Here is a 13,234-nt window from a genome sequence, read left to right as displayed (position 1 = left end):
TTTAGCTGTTATGCTGCACACAACTGGAACAAACTACCAGAACTGAAATCAGCCCCAACTGTGAATATTTTTAAATCCAGGTTAAAAACACTTCTCTTCTCCTGTGCTTATGATTGAGCTCTTTCAAAGCACTTTAAATTTTAATCTTTCATTTGCACTCTATGTCCTTTTAATGATTTTAAAGCAAATCATTATTTTATGCTGCAATCTTATTTTAATGCTCTATTATAGTATTTTATTTCTCTCTCTTTCTATGTTTCTGTACTTTGTTTTTATTGTTAGTGTGTGTGTGGGGTGGGGGGGGGGGGGGTATGTATGTGTTTACTATGATTGGGTTTTATTTTTATTTCTCAAATTCCATGTTTTTAAAAAAAAATTCTGTTAAATGTTTGTTTTATGTGAAGCACATTGAGTTGCCACTGTGTATGAAATGCGCTATATAAATAAAACTGCCTTGCCTTGCCTAGAAAATTATCAGAGGGAAGATTCAAAAGCCTTCATCCAACAGACATCCCCTGGTTTACAAAACAGCAACTGCCAAAACATCAAGCACTGAACAGATGAAGCTCTGTAGCCTTAGCAGGAAGCCCTCTCATGTCAGGTTTCATCTGTTGCGCTATATTTGATCAAACTGCACATTTTGCTCAATGATATTTACTTCTCACTTCTCATGCCGTCTTAAGTTCCATGAAGATGCAAACCTGCTTTAAAAGGACAGCTGCAGAAGAACAAATAAGGGAGACAAATGGTGACAAATGAAAGCTGCTAATAAGCTTTAATTACAAAATAATTGATACAGGCACTAAATACACATCCCATCCGAAAGAAGATCACAACTTTTATATTAATAAAAAACATTACATTCAAATTAGGAACATTTGATAAGGAGAGTTAATGAATACATATCAGTGGCAGGATATGTAACTAATTCTTTTAATGATTTTAACATGTTTGCATCCTGTCGGGAATCTTTGATCTCTTTCAAAGATGAGTCTGAACTGAGTATGACAGAATCAAATTCAACACTCATTTAAATCTTTCGCTAGTAGGTCACTGATGGCAGGCTCTTTTTACATGTGTGAAAACTTCAAAAATATCCTGTTTTCTCAATAAATTATTTCATATTGCCATTTCTGCCCATTTAAGATGAAATATCCAGTTTTCTCATAAGTAATTATAGTCTGCTATGTATTCATATTGTCTATTCTTCAGTCAGGCAAAAAGAAATGTGACGAAAACTAATTATGGCCCATACTGAAAAGAAAAAAAACACTCTCATAAGCCGATCAAAATCTTTTTTTCCCCCCACAAATATTGTTTGAATGTTGTAAGAGGAAATCCCGAATAGCTCTGGATGCATTTTTCTTAACTTTAGCAAAAGAAAACATGACATAGTAGTATACACAACCTGAGGAATTATTAGAAACAATCATTACGCTTCATAGCATTTACCAGGGGCTGAGATTCAGTCATTAATGCAATGCATCAGGCATCAACTTGCATTTGTATTGTTATTTGCATACAACTCCAACAAGGTGTTTGGTGTGACTAGTCATTGGTCAAAATTAAACATAAATGTGGACTACTTTTTAATCATTAAAAAAAGTTATGTTTAACTGTTCAATCAAGACAAAAATAACTTAAAAAGGCTTTTTTCTTCAGACTGAGTGGCCCAGAGAGCCAAGGCATGATGAATTGATCTCTAGTTATGCTATAGTCTTTTATTAACTTATTGTTAAGGCAATGTATCATATATTTTCACTTAGTTTATTTTCAGAGCAAACAAATACCGTAAAAAACGGTGTATAAGTCGCACCGGTGTATAAGACGCAGTCTATTTTGGGGGGGTCTCATGCTTGGAAAAAACACTTTTCTATTAAAGATTAGTGTCCCGAAATACAAAACACAATCATTTTTCTGCACAACATACAGCATTAATGGGTCATCAATAGTCAATCTATTTTCATTAGCTGCAGACACAGCTGGAGTGCGCAGCGCATGCTTGACACCGCTGTTTATAGGATGTTATAGGTCATGAGTGTGGAGGCTCACATCATTATCTTTACTGTTATAGTTATCATTCTTAGTATGGACGGCCTTTTACATACATATGATCATATCCAGATCCAACCTCTCTCTGTATTTTACTACTGTATAGGACGCACCCCACTTTTAAATTAAAAAATATTGCGTTAAAAGGTGCGTATTATACGCCAGTTTTTACGGTATTTAAGAAAAAAATAAGCTGCATTAATTGGTTCAATTAAAAATGAACCCAGACACTATTGTTACAAGTATTTCAGTCTTATTTCTGATTGGCAAGTTAAGTCCATATCCTGTGACTGGTAGTAGCAGTTGATAATTATGTAAGTGCATTTTGTTCTCATATAAATGAGGGGAGGTCCCCCAGTGGAAATTTAAGGAATCACATCTTGGAGGACGCAGCGATGGTCGATGCTCCTGGACGGCTGTAGACATGCACAGGTGTGTTCTGTGAAAGTGGAAGGCAGAGACAGAGACAGAGAGAGAGAGAGAGAGAGAGAGAGAGAGAGAGAGAGAGAGAGAGAGAGAGAGAGAGAGAGAGAGAGAGACACAGAGAGAGAGAGAGACAGAGACACAGAGAGAGAGAGAGACACAGAGAGAGAGAGAGAGAGAGAGAGACGGAGACAGAGACAGAGACACAGAGAGACAGAGAGAGAGAGAGAGAGAGAGAGAGAGAGAGAGAGAGAGAGAGAGAGAGAGAGAGAGAGAGAGAGACAGAGACACAGAGACACAGAGAGACAGAAAGACAGACAGAGAGAGACAGAGAGAGGGTATAATGTGCAGCAGTTATATACAGCAAGTGAACAAAAAACTGGTATCATTATGAAAGGAAATATTTAATATTATGTCAGAGCCAAAATTAAATATTGAAATTAGTCCTCTTAGCAATGTGCCTGTTTTCATGAAATTACATTACACATTCTTAAATGTCTAAATCCCCCAGGGTCTCACCATGAGGCTATATCTACACATATCTGAATTTCTCCCTGCAGATCAGTAAGGTCTTTCTAATAGCTCCATTTAAAAATACACAGTGGTGTTACTTCATGTGAAAGCAACTGTTGTTTACACTTAATAGTTATTATCGTAGTATCGAAGTAATCACCAGAGTCAACAGTATTCATTCTATGGGGACTTTCAATGTCTATACCAACTATTGTTTAAGATATTTCACTTTGGAATAAAGAGTGAGATGAACTGACTGATACACCGTCCACAGTGACATCCCTAGGCGATCGTCATTGCACTGGATTCCTTTACATTTTTAGAATTGATTTCAAATTGTACTACTTACTTTCACAGCATAACTTTCACAGCCCAACAACATATAGTAGTGTGTAGGCATGGGCTGGTTACCGGTTTCAAGGTATACCACGGTATGAAAAAGTCACGGTTTCAAAACCCCTAACATTTTCCGTCATACTGTTCCTGCGGTATGAGCAGGGTTTTTTTTATGTGACGTCTTGTCAGAGAGAAAGTGGAGGTCCCTCAGGTCGCGTGCATCTGCAGCGGAAAGTTACCCCTCCCCCCACGCACCTCCGGTTGCTGTTACAAGCAGGTAGCTCTGCAGGCTGTATGATGGCTGAAGGAGGCGAGCCCCACCAACTTTTCCCCCCGTCTAAACGGACCAAGTCGGCTGTATGGGAATACTTCGGCTACCGTAAAAAGACAGACGGCCACGGCTTGGAAGAAGAAGGTTGTTTTTTTTCACTGAAAATAATTCATTTATGTCGTGACTTAAGTTGCAGGTTTAGCCTCAGTTAAAGGACTGCATTAAGGACTGCACTTATTTTTTTTATTTAGAAAGAATTCAGTTATTTATTTTAAATACATATTTACTAATGTTCCATCATGTTCTATATATTGTTTAAAAATAAAAGACTTCAATGGAAAAGTTATTTTTTTGTTTTTAAATACAGACATTTCTAAATAACACAGTTTAGAGCTGTAATCACAATACCGTGAAACCGTGATATTTTTGCCTAAGGTTATCATACCGGGCCATGCCTAGTTGTGTGGTCTTAGATTATGTAACAATTTAGTTCTTGTTGTTCCCAGGTCCTATTTGTGACCAGAGAGGATCGGGCCCTTGCTGTCAGGGCCCCTAAACTCTGGAAATGCACTTTCTGTAGACATCAGACTGTGACATCTGTGTCAACATCTAAAACCCTACTTCTTTATGACATGACATTCCTCTAATGTAGAATTGTTTTATATATACACATGTCTGTGTGTGTATGCTTCTACATGTATTTTTATGTTTTAGTGTAGATATATATCCATTTGCATTTGTTTGACCGCTGTAATATTCTATTATTTAATTTGCTCTTGAAATCTATCTTAGCACTGATTTACTATTACTACCTCTACACAGTACTGGGCAGAGACTTTATATCTAACTGGACATGGACTGGGTTTACCTTCGGGGTCTCTGCATTGTACTTGTTGAGAAGGGCCTGAACTCTGTTTCCATAGTCTTGATGGATAGCCTTCAAGTTCTCGACCTGCAGAAAGAAAACGACAAAAAGACTTAAAGGCCCTGAAAACATTTTTACTATGTAAACACTCTTACCTGTCAAAGTTAGAACGGTATTTGTTATTCTCATGAGAAATGTCTGTATTTCTTTTTTTTTTCTCTGTGTTCTTCACACTGGTTTAAAGGATGCAGGGCAGCAAGTGGTTTGACTGATTGGATCAAAATGTGTCTTGGAGGTATACACTTGTATTTAGCGCTGTCTACTTGTGATTAGATCAGTTCAACAACCCAATAGTTAACTATCAATCTTTTTAAAAATGTCCTTTCTTCAGTTTCTTTGTAAAAGTATATTTCATTTTAAAACTGTTCTTGTCACTTTTTTAGATTGATGAAAAATTCACAACATAAATAATTAAAGCATGATAGCATATAATAAGGTGATAGACTGTGGTGCTTGCACTGAGTGAACATGGTAAATGTGATGTGGACTCACCATGCGCTTCTGGATGAAGAGCTGGGCCCCTTTCAGGGCCCCTGCCATGTTCTGGCAAAGTCTCTGACGCTCATCTTCGTTCAGCACCTGAGTGTAGAATTCACAAACCTGCAATATAACACAAAGAAATGTTGAAATCCTGGTCAAAGAGGGTCAAATTAAAATTTGATTAATTTAATGCATTTCACGTAAAAATTGCTGTTTGAAAATGAACTATTGATATTTATGATTACACTACACTGCATATAAGAAGCACATTTACTGCCCCTTTAGCAAGAGAGTAGATGATAAAACTCTTATTTGTATTAGTGCATTTTCAAAACTTGAGGGGAGCTACAGAATCAGGTGGTAACCATACCCATCCAAACAGCTGATAAGTGGCTTCACACTGACTATAGGTGTCAGGCATTCAGTGTTCCATAAAATATATTTCATTTTTATAAATATTGTAAAAATTGTCCAAAATGATGTGAAAATGCATAGTTTGTAGTCCAACTATGCTCTTGCCGTGTTGCAGTGCACTTTAAAGAATTGGCTGTGCAGAATAATTAATTGTGGGTCTGGGTCTGCTCTGCCTCTTGGATAAAGAGCTGGGAAATGTGTGAATTAATGTTATTAATATACTTATTTAGATCTTGTGGGCGCAAATAGTTGAGCCACATTAAACACACCTACGAAAGTGTGACACAGTCTTTACCTGTGTGACATTATCATCATCTGAACTGTTGTAACGTGCCACATCTCCAGACATCTGGAACTTGGACTCCATGAATCGAGGCTGGGTTTCTGGGGCACTGAAGCTGTTGGGAAAGTAGTTCGGAGCTCCACCTAGAGGCCAGACAGACCAAACACTAGTGAATCTGGTATGAGGAAAAAATGCCGTTGAAGGTTGAATTCTACAACATAATTGTTATTAATAGTGAGAAAAATATGCTCCCTGTATAAAATGAATGATAGCATACACATCAGCTATATGACATATAGTATACATTCTACACTGTGTGTGAAGTTTACAGATGGCGTTTGTTTAGTATTCATTTCACACAGTTTGGATAAGATGGGAATCTGAAAAAAATATTTTATAGCTATAAAGGGAGAAAGAAAATGTTCAAATGGCGACATCTGGTGGGCAGCCCTTAGTATTACAATTATAGGAAGGGATTAAATACAAGACCAAGATAAAACAATGAGTCAGAATATAAGTGGTTTCACAGCTGTAACTACTGATATTTTAGATATATACCTTGGTTGTCAAACATGCACATCGGACCGTCGCGCTGGTAGTTGGCCACACGGGCCCTGAAGGGGCAGTTGACGGGTAGCTGCAGGTAGTTGGCTCCCAGACGGTGTCGATGTGTGTCTGGGTAGGAGAAGAGACGACCCTGAAGGGAGAAATTATTTATGTGACTTAAGACCATGATCACACAGTATGGAGTACAAACAGAACATTAAATAATAGCAATAAAACATAGCATGCAATTCAATGATTTATTTATGTTTTCTTTGACAGATAATCAATCAAGTGATACTATACTGTTGGTTACCTGCAGCATCTTGTCAGGGCTGGGCTCAATGCCTGGTGGCATGTTACTGGGGTCAAAGGCCAGCTGCTCAACCTCTGCAAAGTAGTTGACTGGGTTTCTGTTGAGTACCATTTTCCCCACAGGGATCAATGGATATTCTTTATGTGACCAAACCTGCATAAGAAAACTCCATCAGCTGAAGTATATTGACACCTACTGCTGGATGGGCGGAACAAAGAACTGATACATCCAAGATCCAACATCCAAGTATGTGCTATGTACCCAAGACCTTTCTCAACATCACATCATTTCATATTTGTGTAAACATTCAAAAGTAGAAATCTCATGTTGGGGACTAAACATGACATGCATGCACATTGCTTTTATTCACTGGAACGTAAATTATAACTAAGCAGAGAGTTATGATCACAATCCAAAGTAAAGAGATATACAATTAATTCTGCCATGTTTAAGTTCTCCTAATGCACATTTTACAACTGCCCCCTATCAACTCATGAATGAGGGAACTAACACGTAACACAATAAAGATATGGATGTGAACATTTTTGTTTATTAGGTAACTGCAATACGGTGATAAAAACCCTTTATCTGTGTTGGTAATTCATTTACAGGACAGCTTTAACTTTAATGGTGTTCACTTAGTTATTACTTACTTGGTAATATTAACAAGTGTAATTTGGTCTAAAGTATCTTAAAAAAATCCTATTACAATGACAGACACTTTGGCAAAAACTACGTGAGTGAAGTGTACAGTGCAGTTTGTTGCACTGTGGAGGGATGCAGTACCTTGGTAAGGTCGAAGGGATTGAACTGGAACTTCTCAGCCTGCTCAAAGGTCATGACCTGTATGAAGAAGGTCCAGGACGGGAAGTTGCCATTGGCAATGGCGTTGAACAGGTCTCCAATAGCATAATCTGGGTTGGTGGAAGCCAGGCGTCCTGCCTCATCCACTGGCAGATTCTTTATTCCTTGATCAGTCTAAAAAAGTATGACATAAGGCATAAGTAAGCAATGTTTCAATACCAAGGAGTACATTTGTAATGTGACATAAGGGTGAAATAAGGAAGAAACCCAGGCTCAAACAAACCTTGTAGTGGAACTTGCAGTAGAAACGCTCTCCACTAGCATTTACCAGTTTGAAGGTATGAGAGCCGTAGCCATTCATGAAACGGTAGCCATCTGGCAAACCTCGATCGCTGAACAGGAAGGACACCTACACAGGAGATATGGGACAGAAGACACAAAATTATGTCATGCAACAATACACTGAAACACAATACAACTTATATTTCACTCTCAACCTGTCTGTCTTAACAAAAGCCTTAAGCTAAGTAGCAGTTACCTGATGCAGACTCTCAGGCCTCAGACTCCAGAAGTCCCAAACCATGTCCGGGTCTTTCATGTGGGTTTGGGGATTGCGCTTCTGGGAGTGGATGAAGGACGGGAACTACATGGGATAAAAGCCACAGGTCAATGCAATGCTTTCTATACTTATGAAACTTGGAAATATGTTTCTGATCATATTCATGTTGCAGAAGGAATTACACATTTTGTTTCTGTTTGTTTTTTGAAATACAATAAACTGTTGTTCATTTAATAGCTTATTATGACTGATGTAATTAATTAAAAAAAATATAAACACATTTATATTTATTTGCATGTTTGAGAAAAGAGTTTGGTAGCAGTGACTTGTTCCTGGGACTTGCTATCAGTTCCCTGTTTCGGATTCATGTAGCTCAGGCATGTCCAAACTATTCCATAAAAAGCTGTGTGCCTGCAGGTTTTTGTTCCAACCAATCAAGAGCACACAATTTGACCAATCAACTGTCTCAAGACTGAACTATGTTGATTATGAGTGATTGAAGCAAGCCTGGTGTGCTGCTTCTTGGTTGGAATGAAAACCTGCAGCCACATGGGCCTTTATGGAATAGAGGTGCAGCTGAATGTCTAATCCCTCTGGGTTGATTGAGGGGTTATTCGGATCACATGTTGCACAGGGTGTGGGGACTGGTTCCCGCATAGTAATTAAGAGTAGCAGTGTGCTTTCCCTGCTTGACCAATCAGGATGTGACAACACCCTTTTTCTGGGGTTTAAGAGAGGTGAGAAAGTGCACACTCAGGGCAGTCTGAATTCACTGCAGACTTCATTTAAACACATATTGTCAGCCAACATCTTCTTTCAAGTCTTTTTTGCTGTCTTTTGCACAGGGAACTTTGGGCATTCTGGAGCCTGGCTAACACTGACAAAAAAGCTCACAACCAAGATACCTGCTTTAGGCAGATCTCAGTGCTATTTGTGCAAGCCTTTTGCTTGCCTAATGTGTGGAAGTTGTATTGTGGTGTTTTTATACAAATACAATAAAAACCCAATCCTTTATACACATATCGAGGAGGCATTTGTTTAGTACTAGGGCCACATCTTACATTTTGAGGTGGTTCCTCCAAGTAAATATTCTGTTTGTATTGTTTTTTAATATGGTTGGAAAAAGTAGTTCTCAGGCTTCTTCCCAATCAGCAGAAGCCTGGAGAATTGGTACCGCCACACTGTTCTTCAATAATATTGTGGCCCTTCACTACTAAACCAATCCTGGCTCATACATCACATACACCCACTCACCAGCATGGCATCTCTGATGAAAAAAATGGGGGTGTTGTTTCCTGTTAGGTCCCAGTTGCCTTCATCAGTGTAAAACTTGACTGCAAAGCCTCTAGGGTCTCGCACTGTGTCTGCTGATCCTGATTCCCCAGCTGGAATAAAATGCACATTATAACATTTTACTCATAAATTAGTGAAATATTTGATCATGAAAAATCTGTTGTTTCAGCTCCATAATTAATTTTGAGGCTCGTTTATCAGATCAGCAAAAGCTAACATTTAAGTCTGGGTTAGAGGGGAAGTGGTGGTCTTTGTAGTTGGGTTCTCAGCTAGTAAATGAGTGCAATTTTACAAAACACCCTTACCAGTGTAGCTTTAAGTTTTGAGCAGTGCATCACGGCTTCTTAAGCTACCAATACTCCTTAACTATCTGCAAATATGTATGCCAATCAAAACACTTGGGGCACAGCCCACCTGTTTAAGACAGATAACCAGTGTGGTGCAAAGTTCATGAAAGTAACAACTTCCAAAGTCGTCAATACTCAGACGACGAGTCTCTTAATTATATCAAAAGTATTTTTACTTAGTTGATACTACTTACATAAATACTATACTAATTAAAAAAAACATATCATTTACAACTTATACCACATTTTAGAAGTTCTCAAATTACGTGCTACTTATCTTATGTCATAAATTTTGTTTTGACAGTTCTGTGAAGAGTAGCCTGAGTAGAAACTGCCAATTCACTATGTTTTTAAGTGGCACATGTATTCTCCTATGACAGGGTTTGTTTGTTTATGGTAAAACTGACAGTGTGTAGAGCAGTGAAAACATCTGTGGAAGCCACTTTATCCATGACAAAAAGGTGTAAAGGTTAGAGGTGTAAATCAATAATACAAATTTTGAGGTGACATAAAATCCAGGGGAAAACTCTGTTGTAATAAAAGAAATCTCAATTATTTATTTCCATTTTATCAAAACAATCTGTAAACAACAATAACAATACAGACCCTGAGGTCTAACTCATATGTACACACATCCCATGGTTCTTACCAACAGTGGAGAAGCGGACAGCAATTGGTGTAGTCTTGCCGACATGCTCAAACACCTTGGCCTTGCAGTAGCGACTGATGTCATGAGTCACCTCAAAGTATCCAAATGCACCTGCGTCAGCAAGGGGAAAAAAAGTAAGACTTGTCTTTGTTTGGTTCACATATTTGAAGGAAACTGCTCAGACTAACTGGGGGGTGTCCAGGCCAACAAACACAACTTGTTGAATATCTGCCTCACAGTTTCTGACCTTGATATGTAAAGCTTTCAGAGATTAGCATTGGCCGGGAGCTAATTCTGAAAAACAAGAACGGCCTCCATTTGCTTTTTGTCTGTTTTTATAGTTTTTAGGCTGTCACTTCTGTTGACTTTGGCAGATAATGTAGCTAAAGGTGCACCAATGTAATTTGTTGTATCTGCACATAGGTTTGAGCTCTTTCCAATATCAAGAATAGGTCTGAATATTATATCATGTTTTTAAAAAATGGTTAAAAAAAACACAAACATTATGCTGTGACAAAATTATCTCGACTGTATCACTCGTGACTGAGATTTGGTAAAAATCCAAAAAAGCTAGAAAGCAGATTTGAAAATTACTAGTCAGACACTGTGATGTTATGGTAAAGGATGAACACAGATCACTGCTTAGGGCTCACCTGCTCCCTTGGCATGCACCACTCTTTCTGGGATTCGTTCCCGGTCAAAGTGGGCCATCTCATCTGTGAAGACCACATCCTGAACCAGCAGCGGTCCCCTCGGCCCTGCAGTCTGCAGGTTGAGCTTGTCTCCAATGGGATGGCCGGCACCTGTGGTCAGTGTGTCTGGCCTCTGTTGCAAACAACACCCACGTTATAAAACCACATAGATTCACTTATGCAAGATATGCAACCTATGTGGGGCCAACTTCAGAGAGCCCCAATTCTTTGTTTAATATAACTGTAATCTACAAGTATTTTCATAAGTGATAAATCTGTCAATAATTATTATTTTTGATCTACTGATTAATTATTTAGTCTACAAAATGTCAAAACAATAAAAAAGAGACAGCGCAGTGTCATGTTACAATAATAAAGAAACACAAACAAACTGCAATAACCTCACATGTAAGAGGTTGAAACAAGCACATATTTGCTATATCCTGTACATTTCCAAAATATGATTGTTTCCTATTCATTGTTTATTGCATGTGTATTGTCACAACATACAGACTACTGTGGAAACCTGCACTTCTGCAAAGGGAACAATAATTATAATAATAATACACATTAGGCATTGCAAAATCCAAGCTGTCATGCAGTGAGTGTTTGCAGGGACGTGGGCTTAAATAAGGGTTACAATAGGTGATAGTGACTATTTGCTCTGATATGCTGTGGTTATATAACAGACAGGGTTGAAGTTCAATCACAATGCATGCCTCTGGAGAATGACCTACTTCAAACATTGCCTCCCAGGACATTGAAACCATTTGCGTTCATACTGTGACTTAAAAGGTCTTAAAAACAGCTGGTGACCACTTATTGATAGATGCTATTTGACTTCTTCGACAGAGGCGAGTTTAACCTGCAACATTAGCAAACAAGCATGTTTGCTAGTGAGCGCAAAAACAACGAGCACAAACGATCAAAAATAAGCTAAATAACCTTGTTTACAGTAGCGTGAAGTAGTTCAACATGTATTTGCACGTTTGCATGTTTAGATTTCGGTGTTTTCCGGACCAGCTAGCTTTTGTTGTGTTAGGCTGTTAACATTAGCTTGTTACCCCAAACGACCTCTCACCCATTTCTCCCAAGACAGAGCTGCGCAGCACCAAAGCACTTCAAATACAGACCTGAGAGCTTCTATTCGCCTTCCATGTCTTCATTTGATCGGTAGCTTTATCTCTGTTTTCAGCCATCTCGACAGGTCAACGCTGGTGTGACGGATGAGAAGATACTGTGGAGGAAATAACGATACTGTCCCGATTCCTGGAGATTTCTTCCTGGACTTTTGCTCGACGAGGTCCCGCCCCCTCCAGCACCCCTCTCCTCTGATTGGCTGCTGGGAGGAAACTGACCTACTTTTGAGACATCAGGGGGAAAAAATAACAAAAGCAAAGATCGTCTCACAAAAGCAAAGATCTTCTATTGCAATTAAATAATGCAGAATAACTTTGGGTGAGTTGTGACCAGGGTTGGATTTAGGAGTGAGGGACAGTTTTTAACATTTAGTTTTAGTTCTTGGTGGTGTTAATTCTTTGAGCTGGGGTGTAATATTTAATCAAGCTGTCAGTGTTTTTACAGAGGATATCTCCAACTGTATACCATATCTCACAGCAACAGTTGTCTGCAAAAACCAGCCCTGTAATTCAAGCTCATTCAAACAAGATAAACAAGAAGTCAGACTGTTACTGTTGAATTGCTTTTATTTCAAACAGCATTCACACAATACACTGTAATTTTGAGGCACATTCACATCAAGTGCTAAATAACTTCATGCATGGTTGAATGTAGGCTACAACTTTGTTGAATCAAATGCAAATGCTGATTGTAAATGAAAATATTGCTTCATTATTTGGCACAGTAGGAAATGTTGTTTATTGTATGACCACAGGTGTATTATTTTTGGACTGACTTTAAATGTGAGGTGAGGAATGCAGCTGGAGGTTGACCAAAAACATAGAGTAGGTTCTTCTTGGAAAAAGAAGAAGGAATGCACAACAATGCATAAGGCTGATGATGCTTTTAGTTAGCAGATATTTCACATGATAAGTCACATTCAAAAGTTACAACAAAACAGCACTATTGCACAATGTCATAGAGAATATCTCAGACAGATAAAAAGCCACCTTGACATTCTGGCTTTGACCCTTGTCACATTATCTTAATTTTAACCAAAAAACTGCTTGTTAGCAATATTACCATTCACATTCCAGCTGCAAAGAGGTACCTATTAGAGAAACGTCTTTAATGCTAACGAGAAGTCTGCACATTCAGAATGTCAAGGTGTTTCCTGTAACATAAAAGGAACTGTAAACCCTTTTAAAGGGGTTA

At 38.4% G+C, this 13,234-nt stretch overlaps 1 protein-coding gene across 1 annotated transcript; it reads right to left on the bottom strand.

Annotated features, from left to right (window-relative positions):
- Positions 1-756: 756 nt before the first annotated feature.
- On the bottom strand, positions 757-12,191 carry cat (catalase). Its single transcript, XM_062421644.1, has 13 exons — positions 12,034-12,191; positions 10,862-11,033; positions 10,209-10,319; positions 9,174-9,304; positions 7,899-8,003; positions 7,644-7,769; positions 7,343-7,534; positions 6,557-6,709; positions 6,256-6,394; positions 5,710-5,840; positions 5,013-5,120; positions 4,464-4,547; positions 757-2,491 (listed from the first exon to the last, which is right to left on the bottom strand). The coding sequence occupies exons 1-13, from the start codon at positions 12,097-12,099 to the stop codon at positions 2,426-2,428; spliced, it is 1,584 nt and encodes a 527-aa protein (XP_062277628.1). The 5' UTR covers positions 12,100-12,191; the 3' UTR covers positions 757-2,425.
- Positions 12,192-13,234: the final 1,043 nt, after the last annotated feature.

Source organism: Scomber scombrus, chromosome 6 (assembly GCF_963691925.1).
Source record: "Scomber scombrus chromosome 6, fScoSco1.1, whole genome shotgun sequence".
Classification (NCBI taxonomy): domain Eukaryota; kingdom Metazoa; phylum Chordata; class Actinopteri; order Scombriformes; family Scombridae; genus Scomber; species Scomber scombrus.
The sequence above is the reverse complement of the archived record's forward strand: the minus strand, read 5'-3'. Positions and strand labels throughout refer to the sequence as shown.